Genomic DNA, 20,881 nt, shown 5'->3' on the forward strand with positions numbered 1-20,881 from the left:
CATATCTCAATTGTGGTCGGGTTTGCGCTGAAACCGACCGCTGCCTCACATAGACTCTAACGAGACACACGCTCTCGCCCACACACACAAATATAACCATGAAATTACAATATCAAGGCTCGTCTTCCTCTCTGTATGCGTCACCGACATGTAGACACAAATCTGACATACTTACAAACAGCGGCGGACGGACGCTGATAAAGCCCCTTTGATGTAAAGACAGAAGTGAGTACACACTCTGAAACTCAATCAACGCAAACATTCAAATACACGGGCTGGATATCAGCCACAGGCGCAGGGCCGCGGGTTTGCATCAGACATCCTGATTGAGCACTGATGATATCGGAGAGTTGGAAGGCGAGTGGGAGGTTGAGTCAGCGTCACTACTGTGCCAGCGGCTCCAGAGGAAGATGAAGAAAATCCTCTGTGTGATTGACTGTGGAAGGGGGGCCTCAAACTTCCCTCCACATGTACAGAGTCAAACACATCAGGCAGCGGAGCAGCGGAGGGGGCTGAGCAGGGGTTTATCAATGGTCTACAGAGACACGTCAGGCGTTAACTGGTCTGACTGGGCATTAAACATGTAGGTCAACTGGTGGAATGTACAGCTGGGTTTTCCCTATCGTTGTTTTGGGCACTGACCATCATCAGTTATCAAAACTAACTTGATGACTTTCCTCAGATCTAAAGGTTGAAGTTAGTCCCCAGTCGATGTCTTTAACAGGTTTTATCATTGAGATCTGTGTGTAGTTTATAAATCAGCTCGAGCTCTTCTAATTCTTAATAATTGGTCCACAAATGATAAGAAGAAGCAAAGAAAAAAAAAGGTTCTTGAGGGAGGAGGCGCAAATCCACCGCCAGATATGTGCGCGTGCCACATCTTCCACAAACCGAGAGAAAACCCTGTGTAACACACTCCGTGGTCAGGCATGAATCATACGGAAGCTGCAATTAGTTCCCTTTGTTGTAACTTGCTTGGCGTGCCAGGTAAACTGGGGCGATTCCATTTACATTTATTTTTTTTGCTCGTTAGTTTTTCCAGGTAAACAAAGACAAGAAACCTCAGAGGCAGCTGGTTGATTTATTGTATTGTAATTTTCATTGTTAATTAAACTGCCACTAATTTATCAATTAATTTATATGACTATATATTGTCAAAAATTGTGAAAAATGTCAATCAGTGTTTCACTACGCCGAGACGACGTCCGCAAATATCTTGTTTCGTCCTCAGTTCCAAAGATAATAACTTTACTGTCACAGATTAAAGAAAACTCAGATTATCTCTTAGTCTATTTTTTGACAACCGATACATTAATTCATTGGGATGATGATGACAGATTAGGGGCAGTTAGAGCTGCAGCGATTGGTTGATTGGTTCTGGCCTTCTACGTGTGGAAACTTAATGCTTTCCACTGTTTTGTATGGAACTGATTGGATTTGAATTCTTGGATTGACAACATTTTGATAATCCTGGACGGGGGAGACGGGGATGGACATTTGTCAGTGATCCTTGTCATGTTGGGGACCAAATGACTGAATGATTAAGTTGGAGAATGACTGCTAGAGTGATTAAATCAGTAGCTACAACCCCAGTGGTCACTGGAAAACTTCTCGGCGTCATCATTGTTATGTTCCTTATGTCTTATGGATTGTTGCTGTGAAACAAGAGCTCGTAGCTCGTGTGCCAACTGCTACAGTGTCCTTGATGAAGGCAGTGAACCCAAAAAGCTGCTACACTGCGCTCGACCTCGTCCCCTCATCTCTCCGAGGAAATGTTGCGAGGCTAAGTTACATTTCTTTTCCTAATTCTCATCTTTTTCTCCTCTTGCAGCGCTCATACTGCCCTGCGTACACTCACCCCACCCATCTGCCACAGACGTGGGTTAGCACAGGACACGAATCATGATGTCATGATGATTTATTTATATGCAACCAGTGAGACAAACTCCTCCTCTTATATATCAAGGGCTTTCTCAACTGCACATCTCAAAAGTTTGGCATTTTCACAGGATTAACTGTCTCCTAAGTTGTGTTGACTTTTAAGCTTTATATCCAAATCTTCCATAGAACAATGCCAAACAGATTAACTCAACTAATCGATTTTCCCACTCCAGTTATAGATCCACTTCTGACACCTATATGCTACCTGTATAAAACATCTCGATTAGCTATAGGAATAACTTACCATAAACAAAAAATGTCAGCTCTATTATTATAATTCCAATGTCACAGGCTTAGCTTATGAAACTTAAAATAGCCCAGGCCCGCAGGGTGCCCTGTTCTCACACTCCTGCCAACGCTTTGTTAGGACGGGCCTGCCAGCCTCCGATTTCAGACTGGCAGTGTGAGTTTAGGGAGGAAGTCAATATTTGTACTGTTTCTTGCAGTCAGATGCAACTTGCCATGCCAAAAGCAAAGAGTCATGTTCTAAGTCGGCATCTGCTGAGCCTCTAGTTGCAAACATACATGCCCAAATATGTGCAAAACAAGAAATGTGCACCCAGACACACATACACATACAATCTTAATGTAAATGGTTCTCCTCCCTGTCCTTTCTCCCTGTTCCCTCCTTTGATAATTACATATCAGTAGACATGTGGACACTGACAGCAGATATTAATCAAGCTTACCAGGAGCTACTTAATTAAAAGTCTTAGATATCCTGTCTCACACTCAGGCTCTGTGTGTATGTGTGTGTGTGTGTGCGCGTGTGTGTGTGTGTGTGTGTTACAGGCCTGTGGGGAGCCGTGCTGCTTTTTATCTCCACTGCCTGAGCTTTGGCTGGTAAACATCTGTCCTCTCTAAACACCGCTAAATTCTCTGTCCTTGCACACAGCGCTGGCACTTCAAGACATCCCATTCGCGGTGAGGAAAGGCCTCATTTATGAAAAAGTAAACTGAGCGCTGCCTATGAAAACACGCAGCGAGGGCGAACATGTAACAACCAAACTGCAGGGTTTAGCGCAGCCTGGCAGGGTGCCTGCGTGCTCCCTTTGCAGACTGTTACTGTCAGACTTATAGGAATGATTGTTCGGCCTGAATGTGGAACCAGAAGACATCAAAGTTAGTCATCAAAGCGCCTCATTTGACCCGCATATAATCTAATCACTTGAGTGGGTACTCGCCGCCAGGTCAGCAGCAGCTCGTAGCCCAAACTCTCTCTGAGCTCGCCGCTCTGACGTTATGGCCTGGCGAGTGTGGGACCGCCGCCGCTCAAGATCCTTTGATTAGAGTGCCGGGTTGTGCCCCGCTGCTAACGAGCGGCTCCTTTACTCTAAAACCCATTCTCCTGTGCATCGCCCACTGTTTCCAGCAGCGGGGGGGGGAATCCCCTCATCAAGCATGGCTACCATCAAGAGTGATGAAACTGTCAAGAGTGCAGACATGACGGGGTGGGATGAAAAAAAAAAAGAAAAAAAAAAAATTCCACACTCTTAATTCACAAACTTATTTCGCTATTAAAGCTGTTCAGTGGAACTGTGGCGGCTTTGTGTGCCGGGCCCCCTCTGAACACATGGAGGCCTATGCAGAAGACAAAGACTTGATTGAGCAGTGAGCCCAGCCTGGCCTTTAAAGCCAAGCCGCATTGGGTTTGACCTTCAACCCCCAAGGCAGCGCCCACGGCATCGGCCCAGCACCGAGAGGGAGTGAGGGACAGCCAGAATGTATAAGGACGAGGCCCAAACCACATACATCAGAAACGTTTAATAATACATGACTTTGCCTTCCACTGGCTTTTTCCTCTTTCTTTCTCTCACCTCCATCTCTTTCTATCGCTCCCTCGCTGTAATATATTCATATACCAGCTGCCTCTTTCTCAGCTTAACTCGTGTAGACAGGACCCCTGCTACTTAACCCTTTTCCTGGTGGCCTGCCAAACAACTCCGTCTCCAAGTCGACTCATTGCCCTCCAGGGAACTCTTCAGAATAACTTCTGGCTTCACTACTAAGCTTGACCTGTTGTGCTCTCCCACGGTTTGCTATGTAAGCATCAAAACCCACCATTGTGTATAAAGAAGGCACTTGTTTTACACTCATGTTGTCGAGCGGTTCTGCGAAACAGATGGTTCGTATCATTGGGATGAGCCATCTGCATGAGGTTGAAATTACCAAAACCACTTTTCAAATTAAGTCGCGGAACACATTTTTTTTTTTTTTTTGCAAGTGTTGGCTGTCCACGACGATGAACATATTCCAACATATCTTTACAAAGATGTTTTCGGCTGGAAGTGAAAGTGTCGTCACTCCAGTGTGATGAATTACAGTATTACTCGATGGAACAACCCAATCATTTTCCACTGGCACCAGGAAACACTGGGAGACGCCTGAAAGACACTCGGAAAAACAGACTCGCTGCTCTTAAACACTGCATGCCCAAGCCGAGTCTTCCTTGGAATGTGATCTGAGCGTGTGTTTGGAAATGAGAGTGCATAACTGAGCGGAGCAGGTGACAGGAGAGTGAGCCAAAGACAAGAGTGGAGAGAAACCGCAGCTTATAAAAAGAAGAAAGAAGTGCTTGAGGAACTTACTGGGGTCTGGTTCGACTGGGCTCTGTATGTTTCCCAGATATGACGAGTCCAGCCAGTGTGCTGTGGCAGGCAGTGGGGGGCGAGGAGCAAGGAGCAAGGAGCAAGCGACAGGGGGGGAGGAGACGTGGCGCAGAGGTCGACAGGGCACAAAACAGGAGCCAGAGGCCAAGAATCAAACAAGAAAAGCGACACAAGGACCAGGTTGAAGGATCGAGTTAGCCAGGCAGGTGCAGAGAGGTTAAAGTTTAAGGGGAGTTAGAAAAAGGAAATGGTTGGAGAAGTGAGGAGAGAAAATAGAAAGTGACATTTAGAAAGAGAGGATAAGAGTTGTCACAGAAACAGGAAATCAGCCTGTAATACACAACAAACAGAACACATCTTTTTCAAATGTGCTGAAAGACATAATGTATAAGAAAACACAAGAAAACAGCCGAGATGTCAGCGAGACACCAAAGAAAAGTTGTCACAGCAAGCTGGGATTGTCAACTTCACTTTTGTTTTTAGCGTTACTAAACTGTCCCCCTAATCATTCCCATCCACATGCTGCGGACAGTCGTGCTCAGTGAGACAATGGACCCTGTGGTTTTTTTGTTTGCTAATGAGTCCAAGCAGTGTCTTCTCTGGAAACACAACAAAGTCTGCGTGCATGACAGCGTCAAGGAGAAAAGGTCACAGGGCATCTCGTTAGAATTGACTCCTCTTCTTCTCCTCAACGGGACAAAGAGGATATCCTACAAACCAAACAAAACACGCGCTGCTCTTCACATTTCTTTCACATCCACCCTGGGGCTTTCGAGGCGACAGAGGGAGGAGCTGCTTCCTGTTTTCCCTCCGAAATGGAAAGAACGGAGCACCATTATAACCACTTTTTCTACCAAAAGTTGAGCCCTCTGCACTGGCACGGGCAACAATGACCATGTTCTGTTTTGTGGTGACTCATTCACTCTTCCTCTGCGTTTGGATGCAGCTACGCCGGGGGGGACATGCTCCGAAATGTCAACTGAGGAGGCCTCTCGCTCACTCTGGAGCACTAGTGGGTTTTTGACACGAGCTCACAAAGTATCTATTCACTGTCTTGCAGTAGCAAAGACCATGCTCTCTTTTAGATAAACACATACTTGGATTTGTGTTTCTTCTTTACTAGCACTCTGCTGACAAGACAGTTTCAAACTGAGATCCAGATTCTTTCGAGAGTTCACTCCACAAACCTCTACAGACAGCAGCAAACAACAGGTCCTTCATACCCAGAGCGAGGCGGATCCAGCTGTGTTCCAGCTGCACAACCAAAAAACAATTTGGCTTCTGATAAAATAAAACTGTAGTGGTGGTATGTCATTCAGAGGACACGTTACATTGTTTTTGCTGATTTGTGCATGACGCTAGGACGCCTGAGATGTAATTTAATTCCTGGCTTTAATCTAAATGTAATTCGTGAAGTTTACGACATTGGTACCACTCCGAATGACACTGGCAAGGACTGCCATCAACGACAATATGTCATACAACAGGTCTTGAAAGGCCGTCGCGTCTCACAGGGAAAGATTTCAACCAGTAGCCTTTGTAACTCTCGCTCTGGGGGGCCAGAGGCCACTCGAAAACGAGGGGTGATGCTGCCAAATGATCAAACAATGGAAAGTCTACAGAGTCCGGCCGGGAAACGGTTGACAGAAAACTTGCCCTACCCAAACCTTCTGAGGTCTCTCCCCCAAGAATACTGACCCGGACTAATTAAAGCTAATGAAATATCCGCTACTTCAAAGGCTGCTGATCTGTTGTGATCCTTGTCGGAGTCAGAATGGGAGTGCGAGCCACAGAGGGGGGTAAACGCTTCATTATTAGTCTCCACTCTTTTATGTGTAGATGAGGTCGTGATCACTGACTGAAACAAAGGAACTGGCAGGAACTTTACAATTATGGACCTCTAAAGCACATGTGCTGAATGTATTATCCGACAGAATAAAAACAGCTAAGATCCCAGGAGACGTATTACTTGATAAGGATACTCTCTGGTGTTCAACATGGAAGCCACTGATCAAGTCAAATAAAATCTAAGACCTGGGAAAACCACAGGACAACTGAATACCCTGCCAGTAATCACAAGGTCTAAATCTGTATCTGTTTTGTAACAACAACAACCCATTGTGATTTTTTTTTACATTTTAAACTTGTTCTCTTCTGTTACGGCATCAGTATAAACATATGTATTAGTTACAGATCCCCTGACACTGCCGTGAGGAAAAAGGAGTTCATCCAAAGAGCCTTTCAACGAAACCCTGAACATCTCTTTCCTAAAGAGGAGCGGCATAAGCCAGTTCTCCAAGGCAACACATTTGTTTTTCGGTACAACAGAGTGTAGCATCATGAGGCTCGGAGCAGCAATGAGGCTTCAAGTCAGTGACTAGGACTCATCAGCAGCAGTCTTTCAGAACAACGTCTGCCCTGCGTGCATTGCACACGGTCGCATTGACACCTAACCGCTTGAAAATGAGGCTTCAAACAAACATCTTAACAGCACAGGCCTTGTGTTTCATCTGTCTCGCCCACAGAAGGGAGTGAGCCATCCGATTAGAACGTGAGGAAAGTTTCTCCTGTTGCTCCAGGGTCGGTGTGTGTCTGTGCCACCTTGAGGGCCCCCAGCAGTGCAACAACAAAGACCTCCCCAAAATAACTGCAGCTGCCAGCACCCGTCCCCCTGCGTAACTACCCGAGAGTCTCTGACACACAGACACACACAGAGGCAGTGCATCCGAAACACAAGCCCATGAAAAACTGCAGAAACACTGAGTGGGTGGCCTGACCTGGCCACAGTCTGCCCATGCCCGGGCCAAACTGACAGACAGGCTACATTACCCTGATCTATTGTCCACTTAGGCTGCAACATCTGTTCTCCTCTAGAGATAAGAAGAATATGAACCTGGATTGTGTTTTTCCAGCAGTCACCCACTGGCAATTGATGCAACTGAACCAGCTGAGGCAAGAATGTAGCAACCTGTCTCTGAGTCATCCTCGTGGATCAAGGACAGCCTGACCCTCAAAGTCGAGGACACAAAACTTATCTCTCTGCTCGTCCCTCTATGGATCGACTGAGAAACTCCCAAGTTTAATCTCAGGTCAATGTGTCACAAAGCACTGAGTGAATTAAAGTTTATTTGACGAGAGATAAAGCTCAGTTCTATTCTTGGACACCACATCGGCAGCGTTTATAGTTTGAAGGATTTCTGTTCGTTATAAAGTTGCAGTTCTTTTTTGACAGATCTTTCTATAGGTCGCTCTGGCGGTCGCTATTTCTGACTGCTGCATACCCGGAAAACTATCGAGCTGCAAGGGGTTAAGTCCGAGTGCCTAAACTAATCAATGCTGCTCATTTCTTCTGTTGTGATAAATAACTCAAAATGGGATTGCCTCATTTTTGTTGATACACTGAAACATTATAAATGCACAACGCAGGGTGCCCTTTGGGGTCTTTGGCAACCCAAAGCGTCAGTACTTGTTGAGCTAGGAATAAGACTCGTTCATCAACTAGTTGAAAGTAGGCATGGGACAATATGAAGAAATTGATTATCATTAAAAAAAATGCTTAAAGTGCCTAAAATGGTGTGAAAACATACTGGAATCACTTCATGTCGCATTTTGTAAAGGGATGAGCCAGTAGTGGCCACTTCCTCATCATCTGTAGTATTCCCACACATCTGATTTAACTTTTTTTTGTGGGGGGCACCATGGGCAAGGCTGAACCTTTAGTCATGGTGAGAGGATTTTGGGATTACTTGTAAGAAGCAGGCTGCCCCTCGCAAAATAAGTCGGGAAATCAATCAACTCGTGAAGATATCCGTGTTTGTCCAGATCACATAGCGATTGCAGGGAATTATTTTCTCTGGATATTATGGCCGTATGGATTTAAATATTTCCTCAACAGGTTTTTCTCAGGTTAAGAAATTGATAATTGCCCATTTTCTCGTGGCTAAAACCCTCAGTGGTCTCTGAGGCAGGGCGCTCTGGCAACCACTGGGAACCACTCGTGTAGAAATATGAATTCTCAAGCTTTCATCCAAAATTAGCACTGGGAAATTTTCTAGCCCCAGCGGACCCTCAACAGCGACCATCCCTGTTACTGTTAAGTGGACATAGTAACCTTTGTTTCCCTGGTTTCTAAACAAAGTGGCTCATATCCTTGGTGTAGTGGGGACGTCTGTAATGGAGCCTGTGGAACAAGAAAAAGCTCTCACAAATGAGATAAGCTGGATTTCGTCTCCCAGAAATCTCTTCGGGGATCTGAGTGTGTAGGTCAAGACAAAAAGGTTAGGAGGACATGGGACGCAACTTCTGTATCTCCAGAGAAGATTGCAGACTCTGATTAGGGACAAAGGGACAACAATGGACAAAAGAGGTTCAAAATAGCCTCATTTCGACAACATATCAGCCACCAGATGGTTTTTTTTCGCAGCCTCAGCGTGCAGGCCTGAGACATCAGGAAATGTGAATTCCTTCACCATCGGCGGACTGTAACACAACAGGATACAGGCCATAACCGGGGCAACCGTGCCACCTACGTCTCCCACTTTAAAGCAGTGGAGGGGGAAGGAAGGCAGAGGCTTGGGTGAGCAGTCTGCACAGCCGACAGGACAGAGACACTCAGAAGAAGTATTCGGCATTCAGCACAGGAAACCAAATTTCCTTCCTATTGCTGTCATGCTCAGATCTCTGTATGGAAATAGACTACCTTCTCCAATCACAGATCACTATGACGCAGAGCTGAATGCTAATGTCCAGCTGAGAAAGACAATATATTTAAGAAAGTTCTGCATAATCTCAGCCTCCCATTTAATTGCCACATTAAAGCAACACTGACCTTTATGTGGTTAGAGAATCCGGGAAGTTTATGGAAACAGCAATAAACTAAAATAATGGGGAATGTTTGTAGGCTCATGTGGCACCACAAAATGTGAGAACATTAGCAGAAAATATTTTCCCACCCTGTGCTGTAAACAAAACACAAACTGGCTTTGTTTTCTCAAACTTATAAATTCTTTTTGGACATTTTGCATCTGCAAAATAGACTTTGACCTGAGGGGCAGAAAAAAAAACACCTCAACTTTGCCGCAGGAGGCAGAAATAAAACATTCGTTTGTTTGGGTACATTTGTTAAGTACAAGTATGCCTTAATCAATCAATCTTTGTCGATATTAACTTATAATAGTTTGGTTGAAGTCTACTCCACCTTCAGTTAAGCCACATCAATCCAGCACAATCACATGCTGTCAGCACGACACACATTTACATCAACAGCATTAAAAGCTCCTCTGGCTCCTTTTACTTCCCAAAATCCAGCGAGGCTTCACAGCAGAGCTATTTCTGTGAGCGGGCCACATGATGCTATGTGCTGCAGCTCTGATGTCAGCTCGCAATGCTGCTACCAAAACAATTATTCTGCCATGATGTAATCGGCTACAGTGACCTGAGTGCCAGCGTCTGGCACCAAGGACAAAATAAGGAGCAGCAGCTATGAGCAGACGTAACCACGTCTAAGAAGGGGAATGATGTGTCTCTATTTTTGTTCCTACAGTTGAATGTTTAAGTCTGATGTACGTGCAGAGTCTGACACCAGAGGGCTGTTTTGTTTTTACATTTGTTGTTAAAAGTGTAAATCTTCTCTGCTCTAACTGAAAATCAGATTTTAAGAGGCGTGGCTACGAGCATGATTTGATCACAGCTGTGGTGTGGAAACTTGAAGTTTTCGGGGTGCGTGCACTGAGGAAGAGCTTTACAGTGAAGCAGGAAACATCTTGTGTCCAGCAATTAAACATGTGAAAAGAACATTTTTTGCATATTCATATATTAGGAATTTTTAATGAGGGAGAAGGAATAGGTGTCGTATTAGTCAAGACGTAAATTAGACATGAAGTGAATAATGTGATGTAAATGTGCCAACTCGACGTCCATCGACAGGTGAAATCCGATGCTCAACTATAAATCAGAACCGAGGCTGTGGACATCTAATGCAGGACCTCTGTTAACACTTGTGTCGGGCATAAATCCAGCTATAGATGGACATCAGCACTGGTCGCTACGGTGAAGAAGCATGCAGTCATATTGAGTGAAAGAAATCATTTGACACTAACTCTTCGCTGTTTTGCTGTCTGCAATAAAATGTAATGGCAAATGGCAAAAACAAGACAAATGGAGCAGGAACAGAAGCGTAACAAGCCGCAGTGAAACCACTGGCATGATTAAAGAGTTAGACCCTGCGTGCAAAGTTTAATACGTCATTTAAATATTTTCCCCCCGTTCCTCTGCGGTGTGATATATAACGGGGTGCCTGCATGTAACTACTGTGCAAGTCTACAAAATAATACAGGTGGGGCGGGGGTGGCTGGGAAAAAAAAAAAGGGCATCAGTGATTGGAACGCAAAACAGAGGTGCCCTGCTGCAGCTTTTATTGTTCGTCTGGCTTTCATGTATCTGATTGTGCTGTCACCTCAGCCGCCGGTTAAAAAGATGAAAGAGGCGAGGAGATGTTTATGTCTCAGAGACAAAGCTGAAGCCGTGTGTTATGACCAGACGGGCAGAGCTGGCGAGGAGGGAGGAGAGAGGGTATGGCAGGATGTGAAGGCATCATCATTCAGGCACAGACAGAAATCCTGCACAAACACACACATACACACACACACACACACACACACACACACACACACTGCATGCAGCCAGTGAAGTGAAGTCAGAGTCACAGATGGGGGAGCTTTACAGGGCTGAGTGATCGACCGCACATAAACAAAATCTGTCGCGGGGAATTGTTAGATTCGCTAGATGTTCTGGTCCCCTTACTTGTGCTCTCGGAGACTGGAGGCCATGGTGTGCTGCCATCGTCCTCTCCGCTGGGCAGATCTTTGAGGACACAAACACAAGTACAGGGATATGGTCAGTGTGCAGGTTTCAGGGCCAGAGAACGATCACACGCTTAGAACGCAGAATCTGCAATGAGCGCTAAATCCCTCTTGAAAACTGCAAGTTGGTGTTTTAATGTCGGATGAAATCATCAGAACTATGCAGCAACATTCCCCCTTGTTTTTTTTCGGGTTAGGGACGGGTTAACAATCTAAGGAATGCATAATGAAAAACATGTCCCATGAATCAAGGGCAGCTGTTGCTGTGGTTTGTGGTCACCAAGCCTCTATCGAGCCCACCTCCTGAAGCTTCATCGGCAGCGAAGTCCTCGTCGTCGTCCAGCAAGCTGTGAGACGCCTGGACATCTTTCTCCGCCTCCAGGTCTTCTGGCAGAGGGACCTCTCCCCACACCTTGGAGGCCTGAGTCACCTGCAGCAAACACAAGAGAGATTTATAGGGGTTGAAGTCTCCACGCAGAAAGGTTACACCCAGTGCTATACATGGACCCTGGAAGGGCGGAGGGAAAACAAAAGCAGAGACGGGAAACGGGGCATTGTGATGTGTTTACTTTTGCCATTCATTATCTCTTAGAGGCCTTCTGGAGTGTTTGCATGCAAATAAAAGTTAGTGACGCCCGTACGGACACGGCGCATTCAGGGGTTTCATTGTTTCGCAGCACAAATGTCCGAAGAAATCCAACTATCTGCTGTTTGTGTCTTTCTAATCTTAATGGTGGAATTTGGCAGCATATATTCACAGCTGACTCCAGTGACCCACATATGGATATGTACACACACAAGTCCAAGCAAACAATCACACACACACACACACACACACATACACTCCATAAAACTCTGAAAGCCAGAGGGAAGCTCAGATCAGAAGGACTAGATGACACAAATCTGTTTAAGTATGCGCTAAACTCTGTCGCCCCTGGGTGAAAAACACCCAGCATACCACAGCTTGTCCTTTACGAACTGCTCCGCACTCTGGAGAAGAGGAAGGAGTCCATCACGGAAACATTATGTCACAGCAGTAATAACCCCTCAAACAGATGCAGCCCCTCAGAGGACGAGTTGCTTCGAAATGTCCCCTCATCACGTCATTCAGCAGGTTGTATGAAAGGAACAACATCAGGGGTGTAAGTGAAGGATGGGAGAAAAACTGAACACGCAGCATCTGTCTCCAAGCCGCAGTCAGGTAAAATTTCATTCAGTGTGAGCATATACAGCTCCGAGGCTGGAACACAAACCACAGTATTTTTTTTGGTACCAACTGAAAGCAGCACCAAGCATCAAAAACTGGTTGCTAACAGATTCATGCACTTGAATTGTTTTTGCCTAATCAAAGTTCTGGCAATGCAACTTTTGTTGAGACATTTTTTTGACACCTTTTTTTCCTTTGTTCCTAAGCTAACCATTGTTAGCACGCAGCCTGCTCAGCCATGTGTCCTTTTTAATCAATTTGGGATCATTTGGCTTCAGGAGACTGTGTGGAGCTTTTAGAGATTTTTTTTTTGTTTGTTTTTTTAATGATTTAAAACAAGTCCACTTCTGTACAGCTTCAGAAATATGTTGTGGAAACTTCATCCGACTTTTCATCGGCATTAGGGTCAATAGATAAAGTCCGAATCTTCATTTTTAGGTGAATTTATAAATGTTCAAATAGACAGCCATGCTAACAAAACTTGAGGCTTAAGTTAGTCAAAGCATTAGATTAAAATGATTAATATCAACAAAACTCTGACTCATCTGAGGGACAAAAATGTCCGTTAGAAGGTTCATGGAAATCCATCGAGCAGATGTTGAGACATTTTACTTAAAAAACACAAATATCAACATCATGTTGGTACTAAAAGCAAAGACAGGGACCATCAACCCCCCCAAAAAGTATTCCTCATGGAAGAAAAGTGTTCTAAGGTGCACCAAAATGTTGGTATTGTACCAGTAGTAGTCTAACCTATTTCTTCTCAGAACATCTCAAAGTAAAATGCATTCAACTGTTTTCAAAATTTTACTTTTAACTCAACATTTTCATTACATCTAGCTATCTTCGACAAAAGTGCTTCAAAGACAGAACTTCCTCTCCTCTCGTACACCTGACAGTACACATTCTGAACGAGGAGACACAAAGCTCAGCCAGCCACTCTCATATCTGATCATCTTGATAAAGTTCAGTGTGCCAGCCCGACTGGAGCTCGGCGTGGGTCTATTATCTCTGCTCTCACCATCTCAGCATCCAGACTGCCCAGACTCTGGCTATAAGTTTAGATACGACCCTGGCAGGATGCCACCCCTGGCATTTCCAGTTGGCATGGCCCGCCAGTTCGTATTTCCACCCAACTCTGTCATGGTAGTTTTCCCATTTAAATGGTTCCAGCTAATAAATAACTCGATCTATCCCCCCAAATCCTCTCTCCCCTGACTGAACACCCTTACAACAACAATCCCGGGGCATTTTCAAAAGGAAACTGCTGACTAACCAAATTCTTTTCAGTAGCGCCGTCCAGCCAACCATTGGTGTGATCATCTCCTGCTTCCCACTCCCTTGGGACGGGGGTATCATCTGGACGTGCTGGATGCCATCTGGCCCCAAAAACCACCACAAACTTACAGAGGAGCCGTTGACGGACAAGTCCATATTTGCACCTGAACTTAAAGCTCATGTGTTAAGCTACCCTTGTTTGAGAACGCCGATTTGGCCTCATCTTAGGGGAGAGTCGGGAACTACATATTTACTTTCTCACTATGCTACTGCATTCTAGTTGAGAAGCCGCTGCGACCTTTACTCTCAGTCGAGGCGTTGAGACACGTCTGTGGTGTTAAAAAGTTATCTCTCCCTCGAGATAAAGGTCTTGACCGACTCCGTAATTCTTTGAACTCCACCCCACCCAGAGGACAACAGCCTCTGAAGCTCGCCTCGCTCTAGTAACTTGTTGCAATTTCCAGTGGCACATATGGCAACCAGGTAGACACTTGAAAAAAGAAAAAAAGAAAAAGGCAGGCACATACACATAAATATTGTGCACAGGCGAGCACACACATTCCAGCCAAAAGGAATTCCACTGTTTACTTATGAGTTAACCTGCTCACAACGAAGAACGTTTGCCTTGCAAGACAAAGTAGTAGTAGTAGTAGCTCTGTAAAAAAAGAGACCAACAGAATCAGTGGATAATGAGTGACAGGTGACACTACACAGAAGCCTGTGGACGGGCCTTAAGTTTGCCCAGCTGCTGTTAAGGAGGGCCAAAAGTAACAACTGCAATTTGGTCCATGGAGAATTAATTAGCGATGGGACGGGAGCAGCACATTCTGGAAAAAAGATCGGTCGAACTGAAATAACTGAACCAAGATCCTTTAAAGAGGGGAACAACCATCAGTTGTCTATAAATCCTGCAGCTGGGAACAAGATGTCATCTCGACTACATAACCGAGCTCGTCACTGTGCACGTTTACACAACAAGCTCACTTATTCATTTCACAGTCACCGGGCATTATCAGCCAATCAGATGTTCACGCTTCTTTGTTTCCTGAAAGGGATAAGAAACTGATAACAGCCATTCAAAGCCTCCCAATTCTCCACAGCATTTATTTGTAAGACCAGAAGAACAAATGTCTCATAATCGCCATGAGAATGGCTCCGTTGTCTATTTCTCTGTTATCTGACTTGGCAGGAAAAACTAAGCTAAGTGTTTTATCATAATATTTTAAGATGCACAGCATCGATACTGAGATAAATGGGCAGTGACTAATGTGGCATTCACTTTTCCATGTTAACCACAGCAGCTGCTGTATTCTAATGGGGCTGTTCCATACATGTGCTGGCTCAGTTTGATCAGCCCAGCGTGGAGGGGAGATTATAACAGGCCTACCTGCTTGAAGGTGTGTCTTGAACTGATGACGCACTCATCTTAAATAGTCGTCAACAAAACAGCTGTAAACACTCTCCCGCTTTAGGGTAGAATAGAGAACAGCTAACGCAGCTCCATGACTCGGTGATAAACACACTGAATCTGTAAATATGAGGCAATAAAAGATGCCCAATATTTTGTTTTCAAAACGTTTTACAATGAGGCAGCAAAATCAGGAAATGTTGTGTTTTCACCAGCAGTAACACAACACGAAGTCTGACAGTACAATCAGGTACACAGGAGAGGAACTACACTGCAAGCTGCAGAGATTCAGTCAGAAAATGACTTTCCGGCAATCTTGCAATCGCAACACCGACTTGTTTGAAGGGTGCTTGGAGGCGGGGCAGGCGCACCCTGGCCACACTCAAAATGGGATCCATCCTGGCATCGGCTTGGTTCGACTGGTAATCAAAGAATAAATCAGTGCAGCATGATCTGACTCGCTCGGCCAATTGTGCCAATGGAAAAGCCCCATAATGCTCCGTAACGGATGCTTGCTTTCAACCTACTGTGTGTTGAGATAACGTGCACTAAATTACTGAAGGCTGTTTGAGCACAAAGATCGTAAACAGATCTTTTAGACCAGTTCATAACTGCTGACAGTATGGGTGCAAACACTGGTGTTTTAAAAACAACAAAGAAAAGAAGAAACTTTTACTTTTAAGAAACTGGAACCAGCTACGGTTTGATAATTTTGCCTGAAAAATGAAATTGATAACCAACTAATTCCTGCAGCTTTAAGGGCCAGGTGGACTATCAAGCACACCTGATTCTGCAGGTGATGGAGCCAAACATCCAAAACCACTGGAATCTCTCAAACATACCAACATAAAAATGAACGTGACCACGAACACACAGACACACACACACACACACACACACACACACACACACACACCCACGCTCTCATGCACCAGATGCACAAATAGTTAGACATTATCAAACACCCCCACTCCAGCATTCCCACCCTGGTTACATCTATGTGACAGCCAGAGCCTGTCAGAAGCAGTGTGAGAAGAATTCTTCGAGGGGCTCGATTCGCCCACTCTGCCAATAAACCCGCTGCTGCAGCTGCAGGACAATCTGTGAGAAACATCTTAAAGGCATGACCGATGTGTTACAGACAAGGAGAAGCTGGGCCGAGCTTACACTGGACAAGAGTCTCTCAGGATTGATGTTCACTCGTGAAAATATGTAATGCTGTTTTCTGAAGGTTTAGCATTTAAAGCATCGCCTGAGCTCACACAACTTATCTGCTTTAGTTCCCACCGGAGCGTGTGATAGGCAAACATAGAAAGATGAAAGCTGAAAAAAAAAGGCAGCGGCGCACTATACCGCTCATTCCAATCAGGCGATTCGGTTGTGACCTTTCAAGCAAGCAGCGCACGGGCACTCGAGGAAAAAAAAAAAACCTTCACGAGATGAATCCCCGACCTCCTTGACCCACCCGTCCCTGCTCCGCTCGCTTTTACTCGCTCCCTCTTAAAGACCAACAATATCTGCTTAGACTTGAAGCAGCAGCATGTACTAAACAGGAATGGAATGTAAACTGCAGAGGGGCATTAAGTGGATGAAAGCTTGACACATACTCTTCTCTTTAGGTAGAGTGAGCTGAAAAGAAGGAGGTCGCCATGCACCACCAGGCACCAGCGAGGCCTGAGCTGCAGAGCCCCAGAGCCCCAGCACTCCCTTAACTTGACCCCGCTGCTTTCTGTGGAGTAGGTGCTGGAGTGTTGCATTAAATCAAGTCCATTACAGCACCTTGATAATGCTAAAAATGAATTATGCGTGCACACGTACACACAGAGATTTGGATGCCAAAACAAACAGAGACAGCGGCGTAGGAAGCTTTCTGAGGGGGGAAATAAAGATTCCCCTTGTCAAGATAATGCGGACTCTCAACTGATACCACAACCAGATTTACAGCTGGAGAACACACGAGGTGGATGTGTTGTGAAAGGGTGCTGAAAGAAGAAGAGGAAAAAGAGGATAAGCCCAGGAGAAATGCTCCTTTTTCATACAGGTAGAGGAGACTCAGACGTCTGAGGTTTCTGACAACAAAACTGTGTCAACAGGGCATCTCTCTGTATGTTTGTGTGAGAGAGACGGAGCTTCCTATGTGTTTGTTTAACCCTTGCTTGGAGTGACAAACTGCCACGTCTGACGCTAAACCTCCGCCTGGGCCCCCTGCTGCATAAAGGGCCCCGATGAGTGAGGCCCTTCTGCTCTCTGCAACTCTTTGACATTTCCACAGGGTTTAATCCAAATTGATAGGTCGGGGAGGAAGTGGAAGGAGGCTCTCCATTCAGCGGACAAACACTCTTTGACAACATGTGTGGATTGTCCTCTCAAAGAGTGTTCCATGACTAATACTGTGGGTGCAACAAACATGTCAGACTTTCTCAGAAAAAACAGAGGGGCACTGACATAGAGGAGGGAGGCAGGAGTGAAAAAAAAGTGAAGGATAAGTTCGCATTTCTGAGCGCATGCTTGGAGTGCCTGCCTCACCATCTTCCCCCAGGTCATTCATTCCCTCTCCCACGAAACGGCCATGCCATGCATTTTACAATTAGATTGGTCTCCCACTGGAAACAGGCAGCTGTGAAGCCGCACGTTCTTGACACGCATGATGCCTTTTTAGATATATTCTGGTTGTGCAAGTTGATGGACTGAGGCCATTAAATGTGCTTAACAGGAACCTGCAACGGCACAGAGAGGGCAGGAGCTTTTTCTTCTCTGGTGGTGCATGTTATAAAGAGCCAGTTAAATGACTTTAAATCAGATTTCAAGAGCCCTCCTACAGTTTAACACTGTCAGACTAATGATTGAGATCTATCAGGAGAAACAGATCCCGATCGGAAGAATAAATGTTTCTGCAATCCACGGATATGTTCTTGTACATTTTCTGCATGCAGTTTCAGGCTTACAACTGTGAACACAGTCTCGAACAGTGGTCACTGTGATATGGCACATTTTGTAGAAATGTCTATACGACACTATGACAGACGTATTCGTGGTTTGCACAAACATCTACTGACAACATTTTCTTCAGGCATCTGAGCTGACCAGGCATCATCTTTTTTTACTCCACGCATTCTTCTTTCTTGCCAATGCCTTGATCCTATATAACCCAGAATGCAACTGAACCACTGACAGTTCAGCTGGAGATTCTGAGTTGCTACACTAGCAGCAGGGAGTGAGACGGGGAGCAGCTACGGAGGTCACGTAAGCTCACTTCATGTCTGACTCCACACCATCAAATTCTTATTTCCAAGCTCGAAGACTTCAGTCTTAACTGATGCCGACTCAAATGACATCACTTGAGGCAATTAGTCTGATTTTTCACAGCTTCTTCTGGAGCCACAAAAGGCTTGATGCAACTGTTCACACATGCAGTCGTACTCCCAACGATGCTGTAAACAGACTTTCATGTGTAGATCGGTGTATCAGTGGAGTTCCCCGCTAATTGGTCGAAGTTGAAACAGCGAGAGACGGAAACTGTCACTACGCGAGCGTGGAAAAATCAAACCCACCACGACCGCGATGTGATCAAACAAAAAAGCTTTATTGTCTGTTGTGTTTTTGTGTTGGGCCTCCTATCTCCATGTGAGGTACAACCTGATATTTTAAAAAAAGCTCTCTGTGGAAAGAAAAGCAGCGCCTCCAGCTACACAGCCTCTGCCACACACTCCTCTCCCTTTAAACCAACACTCGCTGTTTAGGGAGGCATGTCAAAATAAGCATCCAGCCTGTGCGGACTTGTGTATGCGGTGCAGCTACACAGGGCGAGGAGGGGAGGATGGAAGTCTGCAGAGCCTCAATTAGATTTTTCTTTTCTTTTTTTCCTTTTTTTTTTTAAGTGCAATTTAGTGAGCTTTTTCTTTCTCGCTCTGCTGCCGGGATCAGCAGAACGGGACGGTGAACTAATGAATCCCTGCCATGTGCACACATTTACAGTGGTTACATGCTTGCAGAGCCAACAGGTTGCAATTTGGAGCTAATACCACGCTGGAGCCTTTAGCTTTTACTTCTGCATGCTTAATGTATCAGATGCAGCTAATTCCTTTTTTCTACATATATACATTTACACTCACTGCAAGTTAAAATCGTCACGGGTAAAAGTATTTGCAGAACAACTGAGCACACATTTCTATGACTGTGAACTCATTCTCCTGATGCACCAAATTAGCCTTTGTCACATGAAATAAACCAAAAAAACCCACAAATGGCTTAAAGTGATTATAAGGAACCATCTGTACTTAAATTTATGTGTGTCATCGCTGCCCCCCGTTTGAATCACCTCCAAATAGCACAATTTGCAAACCTGTGGTGAGTCACGATATTTGTATTTCAGGCCAAAGGTCACAGCCTGGCGACACCACGACCAGACAGACAGCAGAGCTCGTAAGCGGGCTGTGAAACCAGACACCCCGGACTAACACCAACCGAAAGGCTATCTCCAATGAGCTTTTTTCAGCCTCGATGATAGCAGAATCACAAGACTTGAATTTGCGTACGGGAGTCGGGGAGAAACTTCTTGAGCGCCATCCTGCACTTTCATAATTCTGCAAGTTTCAAGGAAAGTGAAGGACTTTATCTTCCAGCTGGGCATGGTAAAGTGATACTCCCAAGGCTCTTTTACAAGTAGCTGAAGGTGGTTTTTTTTTTAGAAGCTATACTGTATTACATTTTCACTGTGGGTGGGATAATAGAGCGTGAACACATTCCACCCAAACGTCCCAAGGCGTGAAGCCTCAGCTGACACCCTCAGGAGCCCCGTCTTTTCAATTATCACCCCAGCAGGGGCCCAAGCAGGACCCTGCGTCAACAGACCACCAAGAATCACTGCCACGGCTCGTCCACCACCGGCGAACAAAAGTCCTGAAACCACCCCCTCACTTACACATGCAGGTACTAAGAATGCAGACACACACACACGGATGGGTGCACACATGAACACAAACACTGGAAACACACCTTGTTAACAGGCACACAGTTATCAGCCGACTGTTTCGGCCTATTCTAGTTTTTAATAGGGCTCTGTGGTTTGTGGGAAAGGCCAATTTACTGGATTGGAGGTTTAGCTCTTAAAACTACTGTCGCTCTTACTGTGAGAAAAATATCCCAATGAATGTTAATGCTGGGATGGGGGAAAAAAAAAAAAAAAAAAAAAGACCAGGGCTAAAATGTTTCACTTTAAGAAATGAAAAGCGTAACTGGAATATTCAAACCAAATCCTGTCTCACCTGAACTGCATGTCACATCAAACATAAACACTGTGAGAGTATTTTCGTAGCGGGCTATAAATAGCGTGTGTGTTTCCGGTAGCATTTCTGAGAGAGTGACCTGCAGGGAGGAGGGGACTGAAGGGGGCCCAGCTCCAGTTCCCCCAGACGACAGCTGACAGGCGAGGTGCGGAGACCGGTGGCAGCTCGGAGGGGAAGAGCAGCTCCGGGGTTGGCCGGGCCCGGCCCGGCCCGTTTATTTATAACAGAAAGGGACCTCTTTGAAAGCACTGCTGTGTCACTTAAGATGTCTGCTTTTCTTCCCACTGGAGATC

The 20,881-nt window shown here is 45.3% G+C and overlaps 1 protein-coding gene across 8 annotated transcripts in view; it reads right to left on the reverse strand.

Moving 5' to 3' along the window:
- The window catches only part of hspg2 (heparan sulfate proteoglycan 2), a 96,712-nt gene that overhangs the window by 55,357 nt on the left and 20,474 nt on the right, over positions 1-20,881 (reverse strand). For all 8 annotated transcript variants that reach the window (XM_037104102.1, XM_037104098.1, XM_037104097.1 and 5 more), the window contains exons 2-3: positions 11,711-11,840; positions 11,352-11,411 (exon numbers count right to left, since the gene is read on the reverse strand). In XM_037104102.1, coding sequence (XP_036959997.1) covers positions 11,352-11,411; positions 11,711-11,840 — 190 coding nt within the window. The remainder of the gene's footprint in view (positions 1-11,351; positions 11,412-11,710; positions 11,841-20,881) is intronic.

The sequence above is a fragment of the Acanthopagrus latus genome, chromosome 7 (genome assembly GCF_904848185.1).
Source record: "Acanthopagrus latus isolate v.2019 chromosome 7, fAcaLat1.1, whole genome shotgun sequence".
Classification (NCBI taxonomy): domain Eukaryota; kingdom Metazoa; phylum Chordata; class Actinopteri; order Spariformes; family Sparidae; genus Acanthopagrus; species Acanthopagrus latus.